General features: G+C 32.7%; 1 protein-coding gene across 1 annotated transcript; it reads left to right on the top strand.

Moving 5' to 3' along the window:
• Nucleotides 1-2,719: 2,719 nt before the first annotated feature.
• On the top strand, nt 2,720-19,984 carry LOC124359311 (E3 ubiquitin-protein ligase sina-like). The gene is made up of 3 exons (XM_046811963.1): nt 2,720-3,048; nt 9,325-9,563; nt 19,106-19,984. Exons 1-3 carry the CDS (start codon nt 3,046-3,048, stop codon nt 19,140-19,142), a joined length of 279 nt encoding a protein of 92 aa, XP_046667919.1. The 5' UTR covers nt 2,720-3,045; the 3' UTR covers nt 19,143-19,984.
• The last annotated feature ends 81 nt before the right edge of the window (nt 19,985-20,065 follow it).

The raw sequence follows: 20,065 nt of genomic DNA on the forward strand, positions 1-20,065 counted from the left end.
TTTCAAATGGATGCCTTTCAAATTAAACCTATGTGTAATATCCCCACAGACAGAACAATAATCTTGTCTTTACATGAGAATTATGAATTGTGTCTACTTACAAAGATTATATAAAATAAATAATTATTGTATATTATTGAGTAAATAAAATATTACAATAAACCTCCTTCTGCTGTATGACACTCCAGAAGGACTTCCTTTAATATAATTATAAATATTGCTTTTATATAGCATTTTAAATATTTTGTTTGAATACTCATACATTTAAATTTTTAAATCAAAGAAAGAAAACTTTTATATATATACCATATTAAGATTTTTAAAATAATGCATAAATAAAATAAAATAAATAAAAATATTTACACCAAAGAAGGAAATATTTTCTTTCCAAATGAATAAATTTCATCAGGACCCTTAATGATACCTAAGCAATATATACAAATGTCAAGTTTATAGTTCAACTCATTCTCTAGTCTACTGAGTTATAGGCTTTGCTGCTCCCATGTTGGGCATGCACTATCAATACACTCTCTTATTAGTATACAAGACGTGTTGTTCATTGAATTTCTTACCACAGATGAAACCATTTACATGTACATTATGGTGAAGCTTTAAGGAAACTTTTGTACGTTATCTAAAGCATGTGTAAAACGAATATTGAATAAAGTAACTGTTTTGCTCCATGATAATGCTTGGTGTTATGCAGCTGGTGATAGGAAAAGAGCCAATTGAACAGATTAATTTATAGCAGTCTATTCATCTACTGTACACATTCTGACTACCCCTTGTTCCTGGACATGAAATGCTTAAATAAATGCTTTCAGGAGCAGTGAACGAAAAGGGGCGTCGGTAGCCTTTTTTCGTATGTAATTGAAATGCAATTAGGGGGCGCCGAAGAACTCTCGCCCAGGGCGCTAGTAGTGCTAAAACCGGCACTGAATGCTTTGAATATAAAGATGACACAAAATGGAGTACATATATGGCTGTCTTCATTGGTGGCATGTTTCTTTGCAGAAGGTTTAGATTAGCTAGTCACTCAACAAATGTCTGAAAAATGGTGGAAACTATCTTGAAAGTTAGTTTAACACCGTCACTGCAATTCTATAATTAGTGTCTTGACTAGTCTCATAAGGCCTCTACACTTTCAGGCATCTGCCACAGTCAGCAAGTTAAAGTAAAATTTGTTATTTACAAATTAAGTCACTTTGGTGACTTAAAATAAATAAATATTTTAAAAGAAAATATTTGGTATTTAAAATTTAAAACTGTTCTTATTTTCTGGATGAATCCCAATTATACTGGTATCTCTATGCTTGTTTAAAAATATATTAACTATGAACTACTAAGAAGCATAACCGTAGCTGTCAGGGAGTGTAGAACATTCAACTCATTTTAAGCTACTGTAGTGAACGTTAACTCTGCTTAATTTTAATAAAATGATAAAATATTTCTTTAACATTTAACATTTATATGTTAAATACTTAAAAAATACTAAGTACACCAACTTAATATGGTCTTAAAACAAATGGTCTAATAATTAAAGTTAAAATTCTTTTTTATATCATAATATGTTATTTTATTTTCTCTATATTAACATGAGGAAGTTAAAGTTATACATTTTTAATGTACTCCAATTTTCCCATGTGAAAATTATGCATGCAGTATTGAACTGGACTGGTATGCAGTAACAGAAGCAACGTAGCTGTAACAGACAACATACAATACCAGACTCTTTGTAGGTACTTCCTAGGCACAATATTATCTGTCACAGTAGTCAGCACATTCCAGTACGTCTTTGCTTCACACCCACCTCCTCCCTCACTAACAACTAACCTCACCAGACCTGTACACATAATTTGTTAACCTTTCAGCCAATTAATTACATAGTATTTCAAGACAAGTTACCATTGAGATATCTGGAAGAGGTTTGTAATAGAGGTTGGAAAACAGAAGTGTAAATCATACTATTTAGTGGATTTAGAAATAGAACAAGAGTTTTAAAATAATTGTTGGAGTTGAAATCCATTATTAGAAAATTGATAGTTTGGAAAAACAATTACATATATTTATGTCTACACACGTTTTGTGTGTTTGTATAGGAACATACACATCAGCATTGATGCTTACCTATATACAAAGATACTGATAAATGTTGAGAGAACTATGTTAAATACATTTATAGTAGTTGAACAATCATATGTTATCCAAGAAAGGGTATTTTTATTAACTAATATTTAAGTTCCCCTTCTCAAAACTGTAAGTATAATTTCTCACACCATATTTTGTTAGCAATAATTAATAATTTTGTTTATTTCATACATTATCATTATGATATTTTTATTTTAATAAAAACATATTTAACTATTACTCTTCTTCGTAATTTGACTTTTTTTACAAAGAAATTATCATAAAACTTTTAAAGTAGTTTTTTGAGATTATACTTTTATTAGGTTCATCTCAGCTAGCGAAAGTGTAAATGTATTATTAGACTTTACATCTAAGATCCTGAAAATGTTCTCCCACCATGTTAATATCTAACAGTTGCAGATACAAGAGAAAGCTTATTATTTACACAGTAACAAATACTATGCACAATTTTACAACAAAAAATTGGTCTTAAATATTTCTAGTGTCATTAATGAACAATCAGTCCATACTGAAATAATGGCTGAGATTAATAATGACTCATTGTATAATGTATTTAGCTGAACTTGTACATCTGGACAAACAAGAACTGGCATCAGTGCATCCCCTCTCCCTCAGTTTTAACATCTTTAGTCATCACAATCCGACACACATCATCACTCAGCATCAGTTTTTCTCACCCCCCCACCATCAAGACATGTTAGTGTTAACATTAACAAAGTGGATGGCAGTCTCTGTATAGCAAGCGAGGTTACTCAACCATTATCAGTCAGGAAACATCCACGATAGTGAACCTGATAATGTTCCAGATTTACAATTGACTATAACCTTTTCAGGTTTTATTGTGTTTGGAATACCCAGGAATTTAAGTCTTGCCTGCTGTTGATACTTCATGCAATAATGGTGAGTATATAAGTTAATGTAAGTTATAATGTTAATCATAATTGAAGCATTAACACGAACTTTAATGTGTAACTATTTCATAAATAAGAATATACACATAAGTTGGTATCTTAAAATTAATACACTTAAAGATATTTTCAATGTAAAACGTGAAATTTAAAATTTTCTAAGTAAAATTTAAAATTTTTAAATAAAATGTAAATTATACTGCTGTATATGTCTGTTCCATGTGGGCTAGCACTTTATTATAAGCACAACATTACAGTAAACTAGATCTACCTAAAGTTATGACATTGAGCTTACTATTAGGTGGATAGCTTAGAAACAGTTTCCATTATTTAAGAGTTGGCTGTAGTGATACAACTTTGAGTTAAACCCTATAAGAACAAATTAAATCTCAAATATTTTTATGGTCTTTTTGGTAACAGAGGTTTCACGGGAGATGTTTCGTTTAAAAGATATAATTAAATGCATCAAAATGCTCCAAATAAAGTACAAAATAATTTAAGAACTTTTCTAAATAACCAATAAAAATATCTATAAAAACTAAAAAGTGTTTTGATGCATACACATAAACAGAACATATAAGAGAAGTGGTAAACATACTGTGGAAACATCCACAGAAAAGTTATTTATTTAATTACATGCCAATTTACAACTTTTAATCATCACAAGCAAGACATACTACATGAAAATTAATATTCAAATAACAATATTAAGAAGAGACAATACATTTGAAGCAATATGGCTATCTCAACAACCAATATCCAATAGCAGTTATAACGAAAAAATCTCTGTAAATAAAAATGAAACAACATTTGTTAATCTCACTAAAACTCGAGAACGGCTGAACCGATTTGGCTAATTTTGGTTTTGAAATATTTTTAAGTCCAAGGAAGGTTTAAAAGAAAAGATAGAAAAGATTCTATGAATGTTTTATAATTCTTGAAAATAATTATAATAGTAGGGGAGCCCAAGGGGGGGTTTCGGGATTTACTCAAGCGCGACAGATTAGTATATAGGAGGATACCTTGTACCCAGTTAAGAACCTTTACCAACTATGAGCCCTATATATATGGCCGTCCAGCAAGGATAAAGGATCAGATTAGTAAAAAAAATTGATCATCTGAAATTCTAGAGCGCCTCAGATTAGGTAAGGTGAGTTAGTTACATGCTAAAACGTGTACATTCCACTAATCTGACAATTTGAGAGTGACATAAAGAAGGGGAAGGGTTGCAAAGTTGTAAAAAAAACGTCATCTTGAGATTCTCGAGCGTGGCTATTTTTTTTATTTTGAAGAGAATCATTTAAGGATTATGAAAAATACATAATCTGACGATTTTTACAAGCCGAAGTAACAAAAAATTATCAATGAAGTTTACGTGCTGGTACATGATGCCTATACTCCCCTCTCCGCGTCTCTATTTCTCTCTCGCTCTTCCTCTATCTATTACTCTCTTACACCGTTCCCACTCTGGTTTTGGTTGCCATGACAGCTGATCACACAGACTCGTTCGTGGCGTGATATTGTTTACAACATATTTCTAACGTTTTTACTTATTTTGTTAGTTTAATATAAATTATGTGAATTAAAATTTCTAGATATTTACTATGAGTGAAACTAAGGTAATGTGTGTATTTTGTGGTGAAACTACTTTGCAGAACACAATTAATTTCACATTAGAAACATTACAAAAATGTGTAAATATTTTAGACTATCGTCGGAGCAAACCGGTTCTCCGAAAATCCCGAACAACGTACGTTGATCTTAAACGTTTGATAGAATCTTCGTTAAATGAAGTATATCACGTACAGTGCTATAAATTATTCACAGCTATAAAAATACCGGTAAACTTTCATTCTTTACAACAACAGCAAAGTGTAGTGGAATGTGATAATGCAATGGAAGTTTCTGAGCATGGTTCTGATTCACATGCTCCTGTTACTGGAGTGTGCTCTCAGTCACAAATTCCTGCTGAATCTGCTGGTACATCTACAGACAAGTAAGTGTTAATGTGATTTTATATAAGAAATATTTCAAAAATTTTTTAACTGCCCGCTGAAAAAATTTAAAACTTTCGGAAATTGGGGATGTTATTTTTATTAAATAAATTTTTCACCTAAATTTTTAGTTGTACACATCATTATTTTAAACAAATAACATTAATTGTTTCTTGCATCAACAAAACTATTAATACCATTTTTATAAGATATGAACAAATCTATTTTTTTACCAATATTTTAATTTCATGTTATACTGTAATGATCAGCTTTCTTATATTATTGTTTAAAAATTTACAGAGCAGGAGAATCCAGCAACATTCCAGAAGATGATTCTACCGACGAAGATGATGATTAAAAATAAAATATATAAAAAAAATTTAATTTTTTATAATAATTTCTAATAAAAACAATTATTCTTCTTAAAAACATACACTTTTTTTATTCGCATGCCAACTCCTGAGCTTTTTAATTTAATTAAGTTCAATGATTTTAAAAAATTTGAACAAAAATTTTTTTCATTGTCAGATTAGGTAAATCCCTCTAGATAATCGTCAGATTATGAGACAGTACGTCTAAGACATAAAGATAAACCATATATATACTTAATCTGACGTGCTTGAGTATTTCAAAATGGCGATTTTTTTTGCACATTCTATTAATGGTTGCGCGTTTGTGACACCTTTAAATCGTCAGATTATTATAAAAGAGCTTTCTTTACATTCACTCAACATCCCCTCAGAAAATCTGACACCCTCGATTAAATTTTTTTTTTAATTTTTAACCCTTATTTATAACCACCCCCATCATGAAAACGATCAGATTAACATACGTAAGTTTTTAAAAACACGCAGGACATAGGTGATATTGATATCTGACGCGCTTGAGTAAGTCCATGCAACAGTTTTTTTCACAATTTTTAAAAATTTATAGCCGCTTTCCCCACCGATGAAAAGGTTTATATTATATGAAATTATTTTTTTTAATCATCTAAGCTTCGCAAGCCAATAGGTCTCTATGACGCTCGAGTAAATCCCGATTTAGCACCGTGGGCTCCCCTACTATAATATTTACAACAAATAATCAAAAGTTTACTGACCCTAAACAGCTGTTGATACTTTCAGCTGAAGTTCACAAAGTGACAAAAACGTGTGTTTACATTTAAATTTTAGAATAATTATACAGCGATTGATCAGTACTGTTATACAGATTTCAAAGACAAAGTTACTGTATAATTTTTATTTTAGATTGCACCAGTGATGAATAGACCGTCTAATGCATTGAAAATTATATTTAAATAGTGTTCTAAAACCCAGTTTGATGAAACAAGTTTTGAATGTTGAACCTTATGTGCAAAGTTTATCGAAACTGGTTGTCTCCCTTAACTCAAGTTGACTTTTTAAGCTAACATATGCACATATTTTCTTGATCTGGGTCAAATCAATATTACTTTCAGCACCACAAACATTGTAGACTGCAAATAAATACTTTTAAATCTAAGTTGGATTTCAAAACCCACATGTGTGTTTATTTTCTTGGTCAGTGCAATAACGTAAATTCAACTGTGGAACTGTAAATAAATTAGAACGAAAGTAAATTTAATCGGTTGTATCTAACTCTTTTGGACCGCAGTAACTTTTCAGTCATTCGTAAGTTATATATTTTCTTAAGGGGAGAAAAAAATCAAACTATCACTGTGGAACTTGAAAAATCATGATAGGAAGTAAATTAAAAGAGCTGAAAGTAAACGAAGACACGGGTAACTGTTAGTATCAGTATAATAAAATTCCAGTACCAAGTAAAAACAATAATAATCACAGTATAGTGTGTTAGTCAGTAACAGCAATAAAACTAACTACAATAATAACAATACAGTATAATAGTAAACAATAACAATAACAAGCAATGGAGTTCTAACTTAGACATAGCAATAACAGATTGATTAAATAAATCTTCCATAACCAATAATAATATGGACTATAAATACTAAACTGGATGCAATCATTTAGTACGTGAAAAGTAAAGCCTACAAGTAATATACTTGAATAAAAAATAACTATATTGATATTTATTTCTTCCTTAACAAAAGATGTAATCTACGTCTACAATTTCACCGGTTTTATTGGGGTGTTTCAACATCCAGACACCAACCTTTCTTTAATTCTAAATACTGTATGAAATACTAATATTAATAATTTACTTTCTATTAGCAGTTACTTGCGGCATAGGGGCACTTATGATTTGAGTGAATTATATTTCTCACACCAATGTTGTGTTACATTGTTGGCACAATAAAAAAGATGTAAAAAGTGTATATTTAAGGACACTGTAATTAACTCTGGTCTTAGTATATTTTTGTTTCATAGTCGATTCTGCCTTGTTTCCCAATCAAGAAATATTTTGTGTGTGTCTGTGTGTGGGCACGTACATAGGAGCATATGAGTGCACATGCTTGTGTGTGTGTGTATACTTCTGTCTAAATAAAACTAAGATAGGTTATATAACAGTCTTTAAATTTGTAGTATAAGTTAGTAGTTTTTTCTTTTATATCTGTATTACAGTACTGACCAAGAACTGCATACTTAATGTTTGTAAAAATGTACAGTTGCAGTATATCAGTATATTTTTACTAAAACTTGTAATTTTCTTATCTAGATATTTTCTTATTCTATGGTCAAGAGCAGTTGCAGTTCAAGGGTGAAATAAGAAGTGTTACTATTAAGCTTAGTCTATTCTTTCAAAACTATAAATATAAACAAATTGAAAATAGTAGTTAGATTAATTAACATATGGTTGTGCTGTTGTAACACAATGTTCACACAGAACAGTTGTTACATATTCAATTAATAATATTTGTTTGCTGTAATGCCACTTTACTGACCAAGATGGGATTTTTTGTAACTTAAAAACTAGTGGGGCATAACCTGGATTTTCCAAATAAGAATAAGCCTATACGTTAACAAGGGATCCTAACAATGTCCATGTTACATTTCAGTACATTGGTTGAATAGTTTACACATGAAAGCGTAACACACCCCATTTCGCATTTATAATATTATAAATAAGGATTATTTTGGTATTCTCATATATGATAAATTTAATCAGATTTTAAAATGTCATATTTAAAGTCTCTTCTCACATAGAAGATTCACCTGATTTGGATACATCCCAGAGTATCAGTTGTGTGTGACTTCAAAAAATCATTTCAATATGGATGGGTATTTAGACGACAAGAACATGAAAAATTGTTTTATTCTTGACAAGAAAGAACTTGCAATGGCCAAAGGGTTTTTTTTCAATTCTTTACTTATCTTGAGCTTATATTATTAAAATGTTGTGGTATCTTTGATGGAAAATGTAAGGCAATGCCTTTCTGTGAACAAGGTCTAAGATACATTCATTACCTAGAAAATAAAAAAAGAACCATTAACATATATCTCAAAAAGGACACAAGAGAATAACCTCATAAAGGCAGGGAATCAAAACCGCTACTACAGTTCCCAGTTTTTCTTCTCCTCAAGACAAACAATTAAATATGTGCGCAGCACTTGTCATAAAAATGTATTAAAAGACATTCAAATAACGAATCTTTCAGTCTTGAAAACAGGGGTGATTGCACACCCCAGGATACCAATTGTTAAGATTGAAAAACAGCCAAATCTTTGCAACAATATTCCTGTTACACCAGAATGTTTTTGACAATCTAGTTTTGTAACTACCAAAAAATGTGCTATTGTAAAAATTAAGAAGTTAAATGTGTGTTTATTCGTATCAAACAGCTAATTGACAGTTAATGGTTGATATGCTTCGTTTGGTTAGTTATAATAGGTTTACTATGCTGTGATGTTAAGCAAAGATTTTATTGATAGGAAATTTGATTACTCCTCTCTTCAATGGCTTACACTTTGCTCATATTGAAACATTTAAAAGGCCTTCAGGTTCGGAAATTCTTTAAAAAATGTTTTACTCTTGGACCATTTCAGCTGTATTGTATGCTGTGTCATGTAAATACATACATACATATAATATAATATATATACATATGAATTATAAGTTTACAAAATATATAATATTTACCGACTTAGTTTATATTTTCTAGGCTCTACTAGGAACCTTTGAGGAAATATGCTCCCTGAATCATAACACGCGAGTCATACTTCATTTGACAATGGGGTAAAGTGTACATAGCTCTTGGAAAAACTATTTAAATAAAATCTGTTTAATTTTTGCTAAGAATATCTATATCAAAACACATGTATTTTTCTCTCTTGAAGGAAACATTGAAGCCTAAAGACTTACGCAAATCCATGAAGTGGTTGTTGGAGATAGCTACATGCCCCATTTGCCTGAATACTCTACATTCTGACACAGTGCAGTGTGTAAATGGTCATCCTATTTGTGTGGAGTGTCAACAGGACTTGGAGATTTGTCCAACCTGTCGTAACCCGTTCAGCAATGTTCGGCCAACAGGTTTCATCCACCAAGTTATCCAGTCTCTCCCCCACCCTTGCAGGTCAGTGTTTATTGTAGCATTACAATGGAGTATCTTTATAAGCTGGCTGTGCTGACAGCCAGCTTGATTCTTGTCCCATAATAAATCCCTCATTTAAAAAATATATATGATCAATACACATCCAAACACTTTATAGTTTTTCCAAATTGTTTTGGTTATTCAGAAAAAAATGTTCTATGTTTTTGTCCTTGATTGCTTTGGTATTCAAAAGTATACTCTATAAGAGAAAAACTAAAATGGGTTTGGATACAAATTAATGAAATCTTTAAACAAGATTTCTCCTTATTTTTATAACCAAAAATAATAACAAAATAATAAGTGCTTGAAGTATGGAATGAAATGGAATCGTCTCGGAACAGCTCAATCGATTTAAATGTACTCAGGAGGGTTTGGGATGGGGTGCATATTAGGAACCCTGCTGAATGTCAATGGATGTAAAGCTTTCTCAATTAAGTATTCAAATAAAGTCAGAATCCTTATAATTTTCATTTCCCGTTAAGTGTAGGTCTCTAAGTTTCCTTGATAATAGTCTAATAAATCTAATAGTTAATAATGTTGTACAAAAACGGTTACAAAGTGTAGTTTATTGTAACAAAAAGTTATTGATACCATACATTGTTTATCTCATTGTATCTTCACCTGAAAATATGGGTGACCCAAAAAGTAGAGAATAGAACAAATAAAACCAAGATAAATGCTGTACTAGACATTGGAACTGATTGTTGACCTATTAATGATGTGAACATGTAAATAATTTTCATACAGAACTCCAACCCTACATATACACTATCACTAAATTAATTTAAAATTTTACTACATGTTATCTGTGAATTATATAAAGAGATTTATAGATTTATATATAGAGTTTCTACATTTTATTTTCCATAATACCTAGATACACATAGTAAATGCAATTATTTTAACTTACATGATTTATAAGTCTTTAGAAAGTGTGAGAGAGGTTAAAAGTAATACTTACACATCTATTGTAATTCCATTATTTAAGATTTAAAATATTATGTTGACCATGACACATGTGAATCCGGAATTAAAACCAGAGGGTGGGGCAAATTCCGCTACCACTCACTAGGAGGCTCTAGATACTTCTCAATATGTATACTATTTCAGTGAGGTAAACAACTAATTATTCACAATCGACCTACCTACGTTTCATATTTCTTTGTAACCATTTACTAACTTTTGTTTACAGCAAGGGTGTAATGCTGTCAGAATGAAGGTGTAAAACAACATCTATTATATCTTGGAATTTATTATACAGTAATTTAAATTAATTTGTTATATTTCTAAAAAATATATATCAGTGATTAAAAACGTGTTTTAAATTATGTATTTAACAGCTTTACAAGAAGAGTAACGCTAATGGTGTTTACATTTACTTTAGAGTACAGTAACATAGTCTGGGGGTGAAATATTATATAGCAATACTGGACTAGCTAAAATACACAATGATAACACTTTCAGTCCCACTTGAAGAGAAACGCTATTGATGTTTACATTTACTTTAGAGTAACATAGTCTGGGGGTGAAATATTATATAGCAATACTGGACCAGCTAAAATACTCAATGATAACACTCTCAATCCCATTTGAAGAGAAACACTAATGATGTTTACATTGGTGTAATTATCCTGCCCCACCATGCTCACATGGTGCTGAGAGCATGTGTACTTTAAGGTGAGTGAATGAGTTAATATTTATTTACCAATAATACAAATTAAAATACATGTGTATCTTATATTACATTTTTAAAACATAAGAAAGGTGATATATAAAAACAAAATTAAAAAAATAACTACGGTATATATATATATATATATATATATATATATAGTAGTTGTATTATTGAAATTAAATAAGGCTATCGCCATTTATACAATTAAATGTATATATATATATATATATATATATATATATATATATAGGTATAAAAGAAAACAAAACATGTTTCTTCAACTTGAAAAGCTTAATATTTCGTTACTTTTCAGTAACATTATCAAAAGCATGTATACAATAAAATATAAACAAATATAAAAATGAAGGTTATAAAAACATTGGAAACAACAAAACAAAACATATGGTATCAAAGAAGAAAATTAAACATGTAACCTTTCCTAAACACAGAGATAGATAAAAAGTTTGAATAATAAATTTAAATTAGCTGTGTCTCAAATTTAATCCAACTGGTGATTTTGATTGAAGAGCCATTATGTTTGCTTGTTCATATCTTCTTAGTAATAATTTTGTGTATTCTTTATTGTCATAATTTTGAAACTTCTTGATGCCAATACACATATACATATATGTACTGGATACAGTTCGTTTAGAGAAATTAGGGTCTACATGGGCAAGTAAGCCTGTGCGTAGTCCTGAACCACATATGGTGCCCATATTTGGAAATGGATTTTAGAAGAAACCAAATTAATTGTATTACATTATATTTAGAAATTGTAGAAACAAGTAAATAAAAAGAACAATAAAGTTTTAATGTCAACTGTTTTAGTCCAGACGATCTTTCTGTTAATAATGACAAGCTCTTTGAGCTAAAAAATAATCTAAATAAATAATGTATCAAGATCAATAATTGAAAAGCAATATCAGTTGGATAAAGTTATTATCATCTAGGAGCAGCAGGATGTGTGCAATGCATGCCGTGATGACTGGGGGGTAAGTGAGGGGAGCAAGTTTAGGTCCGCCGCCTGCTGTCCCAGTCACAATAAGGGCCTTCCTTGACTTCCTCTTCACTGACACTGATAAGCCCTTGTGATCAGTAGCGTAGCCAGAAATTTCGTTCGGGGGGGGGGGTCCTCTCACAGGAACTCTGGTACCACAAATTTTCTTGTATAGCTACAGAAACTTTACGAAGTTCGATTCTGGCCGAGTAGAAGGCACCAAAGTGATGTTGGATTCACTGGATAAGAAAGAAAAAGAACAAAACAGAGCTTCACTCAAACGTATAATTGACACAACTATATTCTGTGGAGAAAATGAAATACCCCTTCGGGGACATTGGGCCACTGACGGCCGAAAACCCTTTAGAAAAGGAGGGCAATTTTCGAGCGTTGCTCGAGTACAGATCAAACTAACGGTCGGAAAATGCACCAGAAAAACTCTACTGATTAGAAGTTCGGCTACTTTGGATTTCACTGATTGGGGTATTTATGAATGAGTTATAATGACGATTTTTTGTATTGTTACACAGTAGACGAGTATATAATTATCGGAAAATATCAAAAAATCACTTTCGGTCGGAAATAAACACACCTGAAAAACTCTAATGATTAGAACTTCAACTACTTGGATTAGGACTTCGGTTATTGAGGTAAACGTGGTATTTTTGATTGAGTTAGGACGACGATTTTTTTGTTATCATTAAACTGTACTCGACTACCTATATAATTATCGAGAAAAAAATCACTTCCGGTCGGTAAATACCAAAGAAAAGCTTTCTACTGATTCAAGTTTTGACGATTTTGGATTTCACTGGTTGAGGTAAAAGTAGTACTTATAATTATGTTAGGACATTGATTTTAGGCATTAATTCAACGCCAATTAATAAATATACACTGAGGTGCAAAAAAAGTGGGACACTCTATTTTTGTTTAATATCTTTTTTATTTTCTTAGTTTAAAAACCAACTTGAACACAATATTACTCTCAAGAAATAACCTAAAACACAAAAAATCAAATCAGTTACTTAAAATGTATTATGTTAAAAAAAAAGAAAAATAATGTTTTCATATCCAACAAAAATCCACACAATTGAGTAATAGTGTTCTTTTCAAGGAGTTCTTTTAAAACACTTGGTGGGTTTTATGTTTTCCATTTCAGAAAGTTCAGTACCTCGTATTTCCTCCCCGAGATCTGATGACAGCTTCCAGCCGCCTAGGCATGCTGTCAATCACGTTCTGTATGTTATGTTGACCAATACTGTTCCATTCTGCATGTACAGCCTGTCGAAGTTGATCCAAAGTTAGCAGCTCGCCACGTTGACTTCTAATTGCTCTACCAATCTGGTCCCAGATATTTTCTATTGGATTTAGATCTGGGCTACGTGCTGGCCACTCCATCGTACTAATTTGCACATCCTGAATGTAGTCTTGCACCACTCTAACGGTATGGGGTCAAGCATTGTCATGCATGAAAACGAAATCTGGCCCATCAAATCCTGCATAAACTGTAACATGTTCTGCTAAAACCTCTTCGACATACCTCTGACCATTTAAAGTTCCTCTATCAAAAACAACTAAGTCCGTTCGAGCTTCCCTTGATATTCCGCCCCACACCATGATAGAGCCACCATTGAAACTGTCTCTGAGTGATATGTTACATTGCGCATATCGCTCACCTCGCCTTCTCCACACCCTTTGCTGACCATCAGGTGATCTGAGAGAGAATCTGGACTCGTTAGAGAATAATACTCGACTCCACTGGTCAATAGTCCAGTTTAAGTGGTTTCTTGCAAATCGCAAACGAGCTTGCCGATGACGTGCGGTCAGTCTTGGGCCAGTGGCAGGCCGACAAGCATTTAATTGTCTTTCCTGCAACCTTCTCCTTACAGTCAATCTGCTAATATTCACTTCCCGAACCCTCCGAAGTTCATTTGCCAGTTCAACAGAAGTTGAAAACCGATTTCGTAGACTCAATGAAACAATAAACCAATGATCCCTAGCACTAGTTGCTCGACTACGACCGCATCCGAGCCTTTTACCATAACTACCAGTTAACCTGAATCGAATAACAGCTCTATTTATGCTTGAACGTGAAAATCCTGTTATCTCAGCCACCTGACGCACGCTATTGCCATTTTCAGCTAATGCCACCACTCTAGCCGCATTCACTGGTGAAAGAGGCATTTTAAAAGTAAAAAATTAACTGCAACTTAACAACTACAACTGTATTAGTTACAATGAGAAACAGGAATGAGGATATGGTGGCCAACAGTGATGTACAAAGGCCAAGATTTGGCTTGATAAGAATAGACAAGTACATTATTACAATAACAGACATGCAGAATGAGACTAATGAACAGGTTTGTCAAATTTTTATAGAGCGGTTTTCACTTAGAACTGGAACTCATACACTATATTTATTTACGTAAACACGATTCATGCCCAACAAGTTGATTTAAGGTAAAGGCATTTAAGAAAAACAGTGCGTCCCACTTTTTTTGCACCTCAGTGTATAATAATCGAGAGAAAAAACCAAAAATAATCACTTCCGATCGGAATATAGTAAGGAAAATTAAATAATACCTCAGTCAGTGAAATCCAAAGTAGTCGGAACTTCTTATCAGTAGAGTTTTCCGGTGTATTATCCGACCGGAAGTGATTTTTTCAATTTTTCTTCTATAATTATATAGTTATTAGTCGGCGTTCGGGTCTTTTTCGTTTAAGGGCCAGCACAAAAGACCCTAGCTTGCCTATTCAAAACTCAGATCACGCGATGCTTGCCCGCTGCGCAGCGCTTTGCGCTGCTTGCTCTTTTAGAAAAAAAATTAACTCGAGCTTGCAATGTCCAAGCCCAGATCAACTCACCATGCTTACACACACAAAACTCAGACAGAACTGACGCAGGTTTCATTACAGGCAAAAGATAAGCGGCGCGCGTTTATTACTGATAAGATAAGACGAGTTTATACTAGAAGTAGTACCTGGACTACTGCCCTACGAACTAATAACACTAAAAAGACGACTAAATGCACTGTCAGTCAGGTATAGTATGTTTGTAAGGTGCTGGCCCTTAAACGAAAAAGACCCCGGCGTTCAATTGATACCTAAAATCAATGTTCTAGCATAATTCTAAGTACCACTTTTATCTCAACGACTCAACCAGTGAAATCCAAAATCGTCAAAATCTGAATCAATAGAGCTTTTCCTCGGTATTTTCCGACCGTAAGTGATTTAATTCTTTTTTTTCTCGATAATTATATATGTATTAGTCGGCGTTGAATTAATGCCTAATCACCGTCCTAACATAATTCTAAGTACCACTTTTACCTCAACCATGAGTGGTTGAGTGAAATCCTCAACCAGTGAAATCCAAAATCGTCAAAACTTGAATCTGTAGAGAGCTTTTCTTCGGTATTTACCGATCGGAAGTGATTTTTTTCTCGATAATTATATAGGTACAGTGTACAGTTAAATGATAACAAAAATCGTCGTCCTAACTCAATCGAAAACACCACGTTTACCTCAATCACTGAAGTCCAAATTAGTTGAAGTTCTAATCAGAAGTTTTTCAAGTGTATTTTCCGACCGAAAGTGATTTTTTATATTTTTTCGATAATTATATACACGTTTACAGTTTAATGACACCTAAAATCAACGTCGTAACTTAATTCTAAGCAGTCATTTTACATCCCCAAGACGAATGTGAACGAAGTGGTCGCTAATTTAAACTGTTCGCCGTGTTACAGTTCAGGTTACTTTGCGACGTCACGTGACCGCGCCCTATAGAAATACCGTGATTACACTAAACTATCCAATAGGCCGAGCCCAAAAGTATCGTTTGATACCTTATTATTTAAACGAAAGGTCAATTATATTTTTAACAACGGTCACTTCAATCAATTGGATATTTGTAGACAAGAGTAATGATAACTCTCCTTTTTTCTCCTGCTCCATGCTTTATTTTTTAATATGTCTTAAAATTTCGGGAGGGGGGGGTCCAGACCCCCTGGACCCCACCCCCCTTCGCTACGCCACTGGTTGTGATACTTTCCTTTTAAAGTCTACAATGCCGGTGTTTGAAAAAGTTCTACGCCTTCATAATTCAAACATAAATTTCTGTCGAGCAGTTGAGAAATGTAACAGCAATTAGTAGTTCAAAACGATTTAATAAGATTGGAGTTAGTAAGTTAGTTTCCTACGTTTCTAGAGTATCTAGTGCTGTAATTATGAGTAAGTGAAATAAACATTTCTGTAAAATTATTGTACATATGTATTAATTAAGTTTTAATGAAAATTTGCCGGACAGTAATACTCCTTGTCTTTTGGAATAGGGTGACTGTTGGGTAACGCTTACTTTTCCTAAAAGCCAGTTTTAGTTTTGATTTTGAATTAGACTAAGTTTATTAATTACAGTTTTATTTGCCCGCCAAATAATACCAAAATACATTATAGGCTGTAAATATGCAAAATAAGCTACCCTTATTTCATTTTTGTTCAGAATACTAATTAACTCTTTAAAAGCACAAACATATTGTCTCAGTCTATATTTCAATTACTCAACATGTTCCGTCCATTTCATACGATTGTCAAATATATTTGTAACTGCTAACACGCTGTATATTTTCACAATTAGAGTTATGTTGATATAATTTCCACAAGAGTGAATGATCAAATCTAAGATTTCATAATTGTGTAGTTAATGATAAAGGCATAAATTTTGTTTTTTAAATATTTAATGTTAAAATATTTTGATCAAGCCATTTACAATCGTCCAATTGCGTAGAGCATTTAGGCTTACTTCATTTCAGGGTTTCCCTCTCGTTAAAATAAGAAGAACACGGCAAAGAGAACTAATTTACTTGTTATATTCAACTTACTTATATTATTGATATATATTAAAGATAATATAGGCCCAAGTTGCTCCCTTGGATCATTCCGCAATTAATGGGCATTTGATCACTTTTGACACCACAGACCGATTTTATCTGTCGCTTATCAGTGAGGTAGTACTGGAACCAGGAAAGAGCTCCTCCCCGAACACCCACAGCCTCGAGCTTATCCTGTTTACAGAATTAAATGCCTTTTTAGATCTAAAAAAAATTAATATTGGCCGCTCTTGACTTGCATTTATTTCTCTGCAGACATCAAATAGAGCGTCTGAAATGTCTGACCGAAACCCATATTGATCATTCGACATGATACCATGAGCCACAAGATATTCGGCCATCCGTTGTTTCATTACTTTTTTCCAGTATTTTACACATTACACTTAACTAAGACATCGGTCGGAAATTACTTTTTTCATAATATTCATCGGATTTACAAATTGCTATAATTTTAGCTATCTTAAAATTATTTTGGAAATCTAAAGCTAAAATTAATTAGGTGTTGTATAGGTTCGCAAAGAATGTTAATATTCAATTTAAGTACTTCAGCGGAAATGCCATCGCAACCGGGAACAGAGCCTCTCCCCCCCACCACAGACCGGAAACATGACGTAAGATGTGTTCCTCTGTGTGCAGTGTGAAACGACTGTTTTGTCGGTAATCTTCGTCAGCCACAACTGGGTCTCCGCCTGAGTTAATGTTGTTTGCTAATATTTTCGCCTACATTCATTTTATTTAATTCATCTGCAATATTTTTAAAAGAATCGTTGTTGGCATTAATATTTGGATAATATTTTTGAATTATAAAACATCTTTATTTTCCTCCCCCCCATGCCAATTCCTTAATAATTCCCCAAAGGATTTATTCTTGATTGATCAATCTTTGATCTGTAATGTTTGATCAAGTTGACCTTTTCGTATGTTTGATCAAATTTTTTCTTACAATTGGGTTAAATGGTTGCGTTTTTACCACTTTACTCAATTTATCCCTTTTCCGTATTGCTCGGATGAATAAAGATGTGATCCATGGTTTTAATTTTTTTTCTTCTCATCTGGTAATTTGTTACTATTCTTTTACTTTCAATTCAGTTTTGTATATCTTCTCATAAGATATTAGCACAATTATTTACTTCCGGACAATTCATCACAGCTTCCCAGTTGGATCCGGCGAGGTTGTTAGTGAGTAGCGCAGGGTCTATGTATGCGCGAGGGGGGGGGGAGTTTAGTGTCAGTGTTCGTGGTAGTGCTGTTATCGTGAAGGTAGTTCTGTATTGGTCCGTAAAGTCGTCTGTAAAATGGCGGTTTTCGCCTTCGTCATGTCAATGTATCGTAAAAAAAACATGTTCGATGCTGGAGTGACTCTTTTTCAGTCACTGGTAGGTTTATCAATACATTGAACAAGTCCCGCTTCAATACAGTAGGCCTAGTTTTTGTATGCGTCAGTGTTAACGTAATTTTTAGTCCGAATTTTTGTCTCCTAGTAATGTACACATTTTATTTTTTCCGCACTGTTATAGTAGTTATGCACCCCACCCAAGAACATGTCCGTATCACTGTCAAAAGTCCTGTATAGAGCTAGTACATTAAAGTGTTTGTTAAAAATTACAAAGTCTAAGGCAATACCGTAAACGTCCCCAAAGCCACTTGTTTTGCTATTAAAGGCAATATCGTTCTTGTTCCGTTGTCTGTCGGCTCTGTAACAGTCAAACCCCTCCGGTATAGGTAAAGTATTGTATAGGTATTGCTATACAACACTTCCAGCCCCAGCAGTGCATGTTCATTTAAAAAGTGTAATTATCCTGACCCACCATGCTCATATTGGGCTGATAGTGTATGTATTACATCATGCACCTTGCAGATTAGAACTAATATTTATTCTTCATTCAAACTACAATTTATAAAGTGCCCTATTAAAATACTCCGCTATTTTATTATAATATAAACAGAAGTGTGTATGTATTTACAGATACCCAGACTGCACTTATTTTGTAAAAAACCAATGACAACCATGAACGGCTCTGTGGGTACAAACCGACAGAATGTAAACATTGTAATTGGAAAGGCCCTGGCCGTGGTATCGTGGCACACCTGCAGATTGTACACCACCAATTACTGCCAGTGAAGCAAACGCAGAAGCAATGGGGAGAGCAGTTCAACCACAGAGAAGAATGTTCAGTATTCTTTCCAATCTTGGTAAAAGGGGAATTTTTCTGGGGGGAGATGAAAAATGATCTTCAGAATGACAAACTAACAGCTGTTGTTCATCATGTACCAAATGGTAAAACCGATTCCATATATTTCTCACACGTGTTGCTGAAACTCAATAAAGAAAGGTATACTGCAAGCTTAAAATTAAATCTCAGTCCCACTGCTGATCCATACAAGGACAATTGTATCGCGATTCCTACATCGCTCTTGCATAAGTTTACTGATGAAAATAAACTATTGTATCGATTATTTGTGACAAAAAATAAATGGGAATCGTTCAAAAATATTTTGGAGATATGGATTGATGACATGAAAAAGTTAATCCATTTGAAGTAAAATTGATCAAATATTTATAATTTAACACATATTTACACATTTATGAAATGCACGTTTTTATTGCTATAATTCAAGCATTTCATGTAAGAATAGTATACAGAGTAATGCTCTAAGTAAATTTTATATCTAGAGAACAATGATATGTGTAGTATTAGTGATATGATAAAAAGATACAAATAAGTATCGTAAGTACTTTTACTGAATTTAATCAATCACATTTATGGTATAAGTAACCAAGCACATAAATTGTCTGTAAACTTGTAGTAACTACAATTTTGTTGCAATAAACAATATAATCACAGTTTAATATTTATTTACCCGTTGGGCCTTGACATACAATTTTAAATATTTTATACGTTCTAACGATGGTATGATTTTTTAC

This window comes from Homalodisca vitripennis, chromosome 4, assembly GCF_021130785.1.
Source record: "Homalodisca vitripennis isolate AUS2020 chromosome 4, UT_GWSS_2.1, whole genome shotgun sequence".
In the NCBI taxonomy this organism is placed as follows: Eukaryota; Metazoa; Arthropoda; class Insecta; order Hemiptera; family Cicadellidae; genus Homalodisca; species Homalodisca vitripennis.

What these genes read in the sequence shown, in the direction of transcription:
- LOC124359311 (XM_046811963.1), top strand. An exon ending in TCTCTCCCCCACCCTTGCAG is followed by an intron (nt 9,564 to 19,105) that starts GTCAGTGTTTAT and finishes ATGTATTTACAG; the next exon opens with ATACCCAGACTGCACTTATT.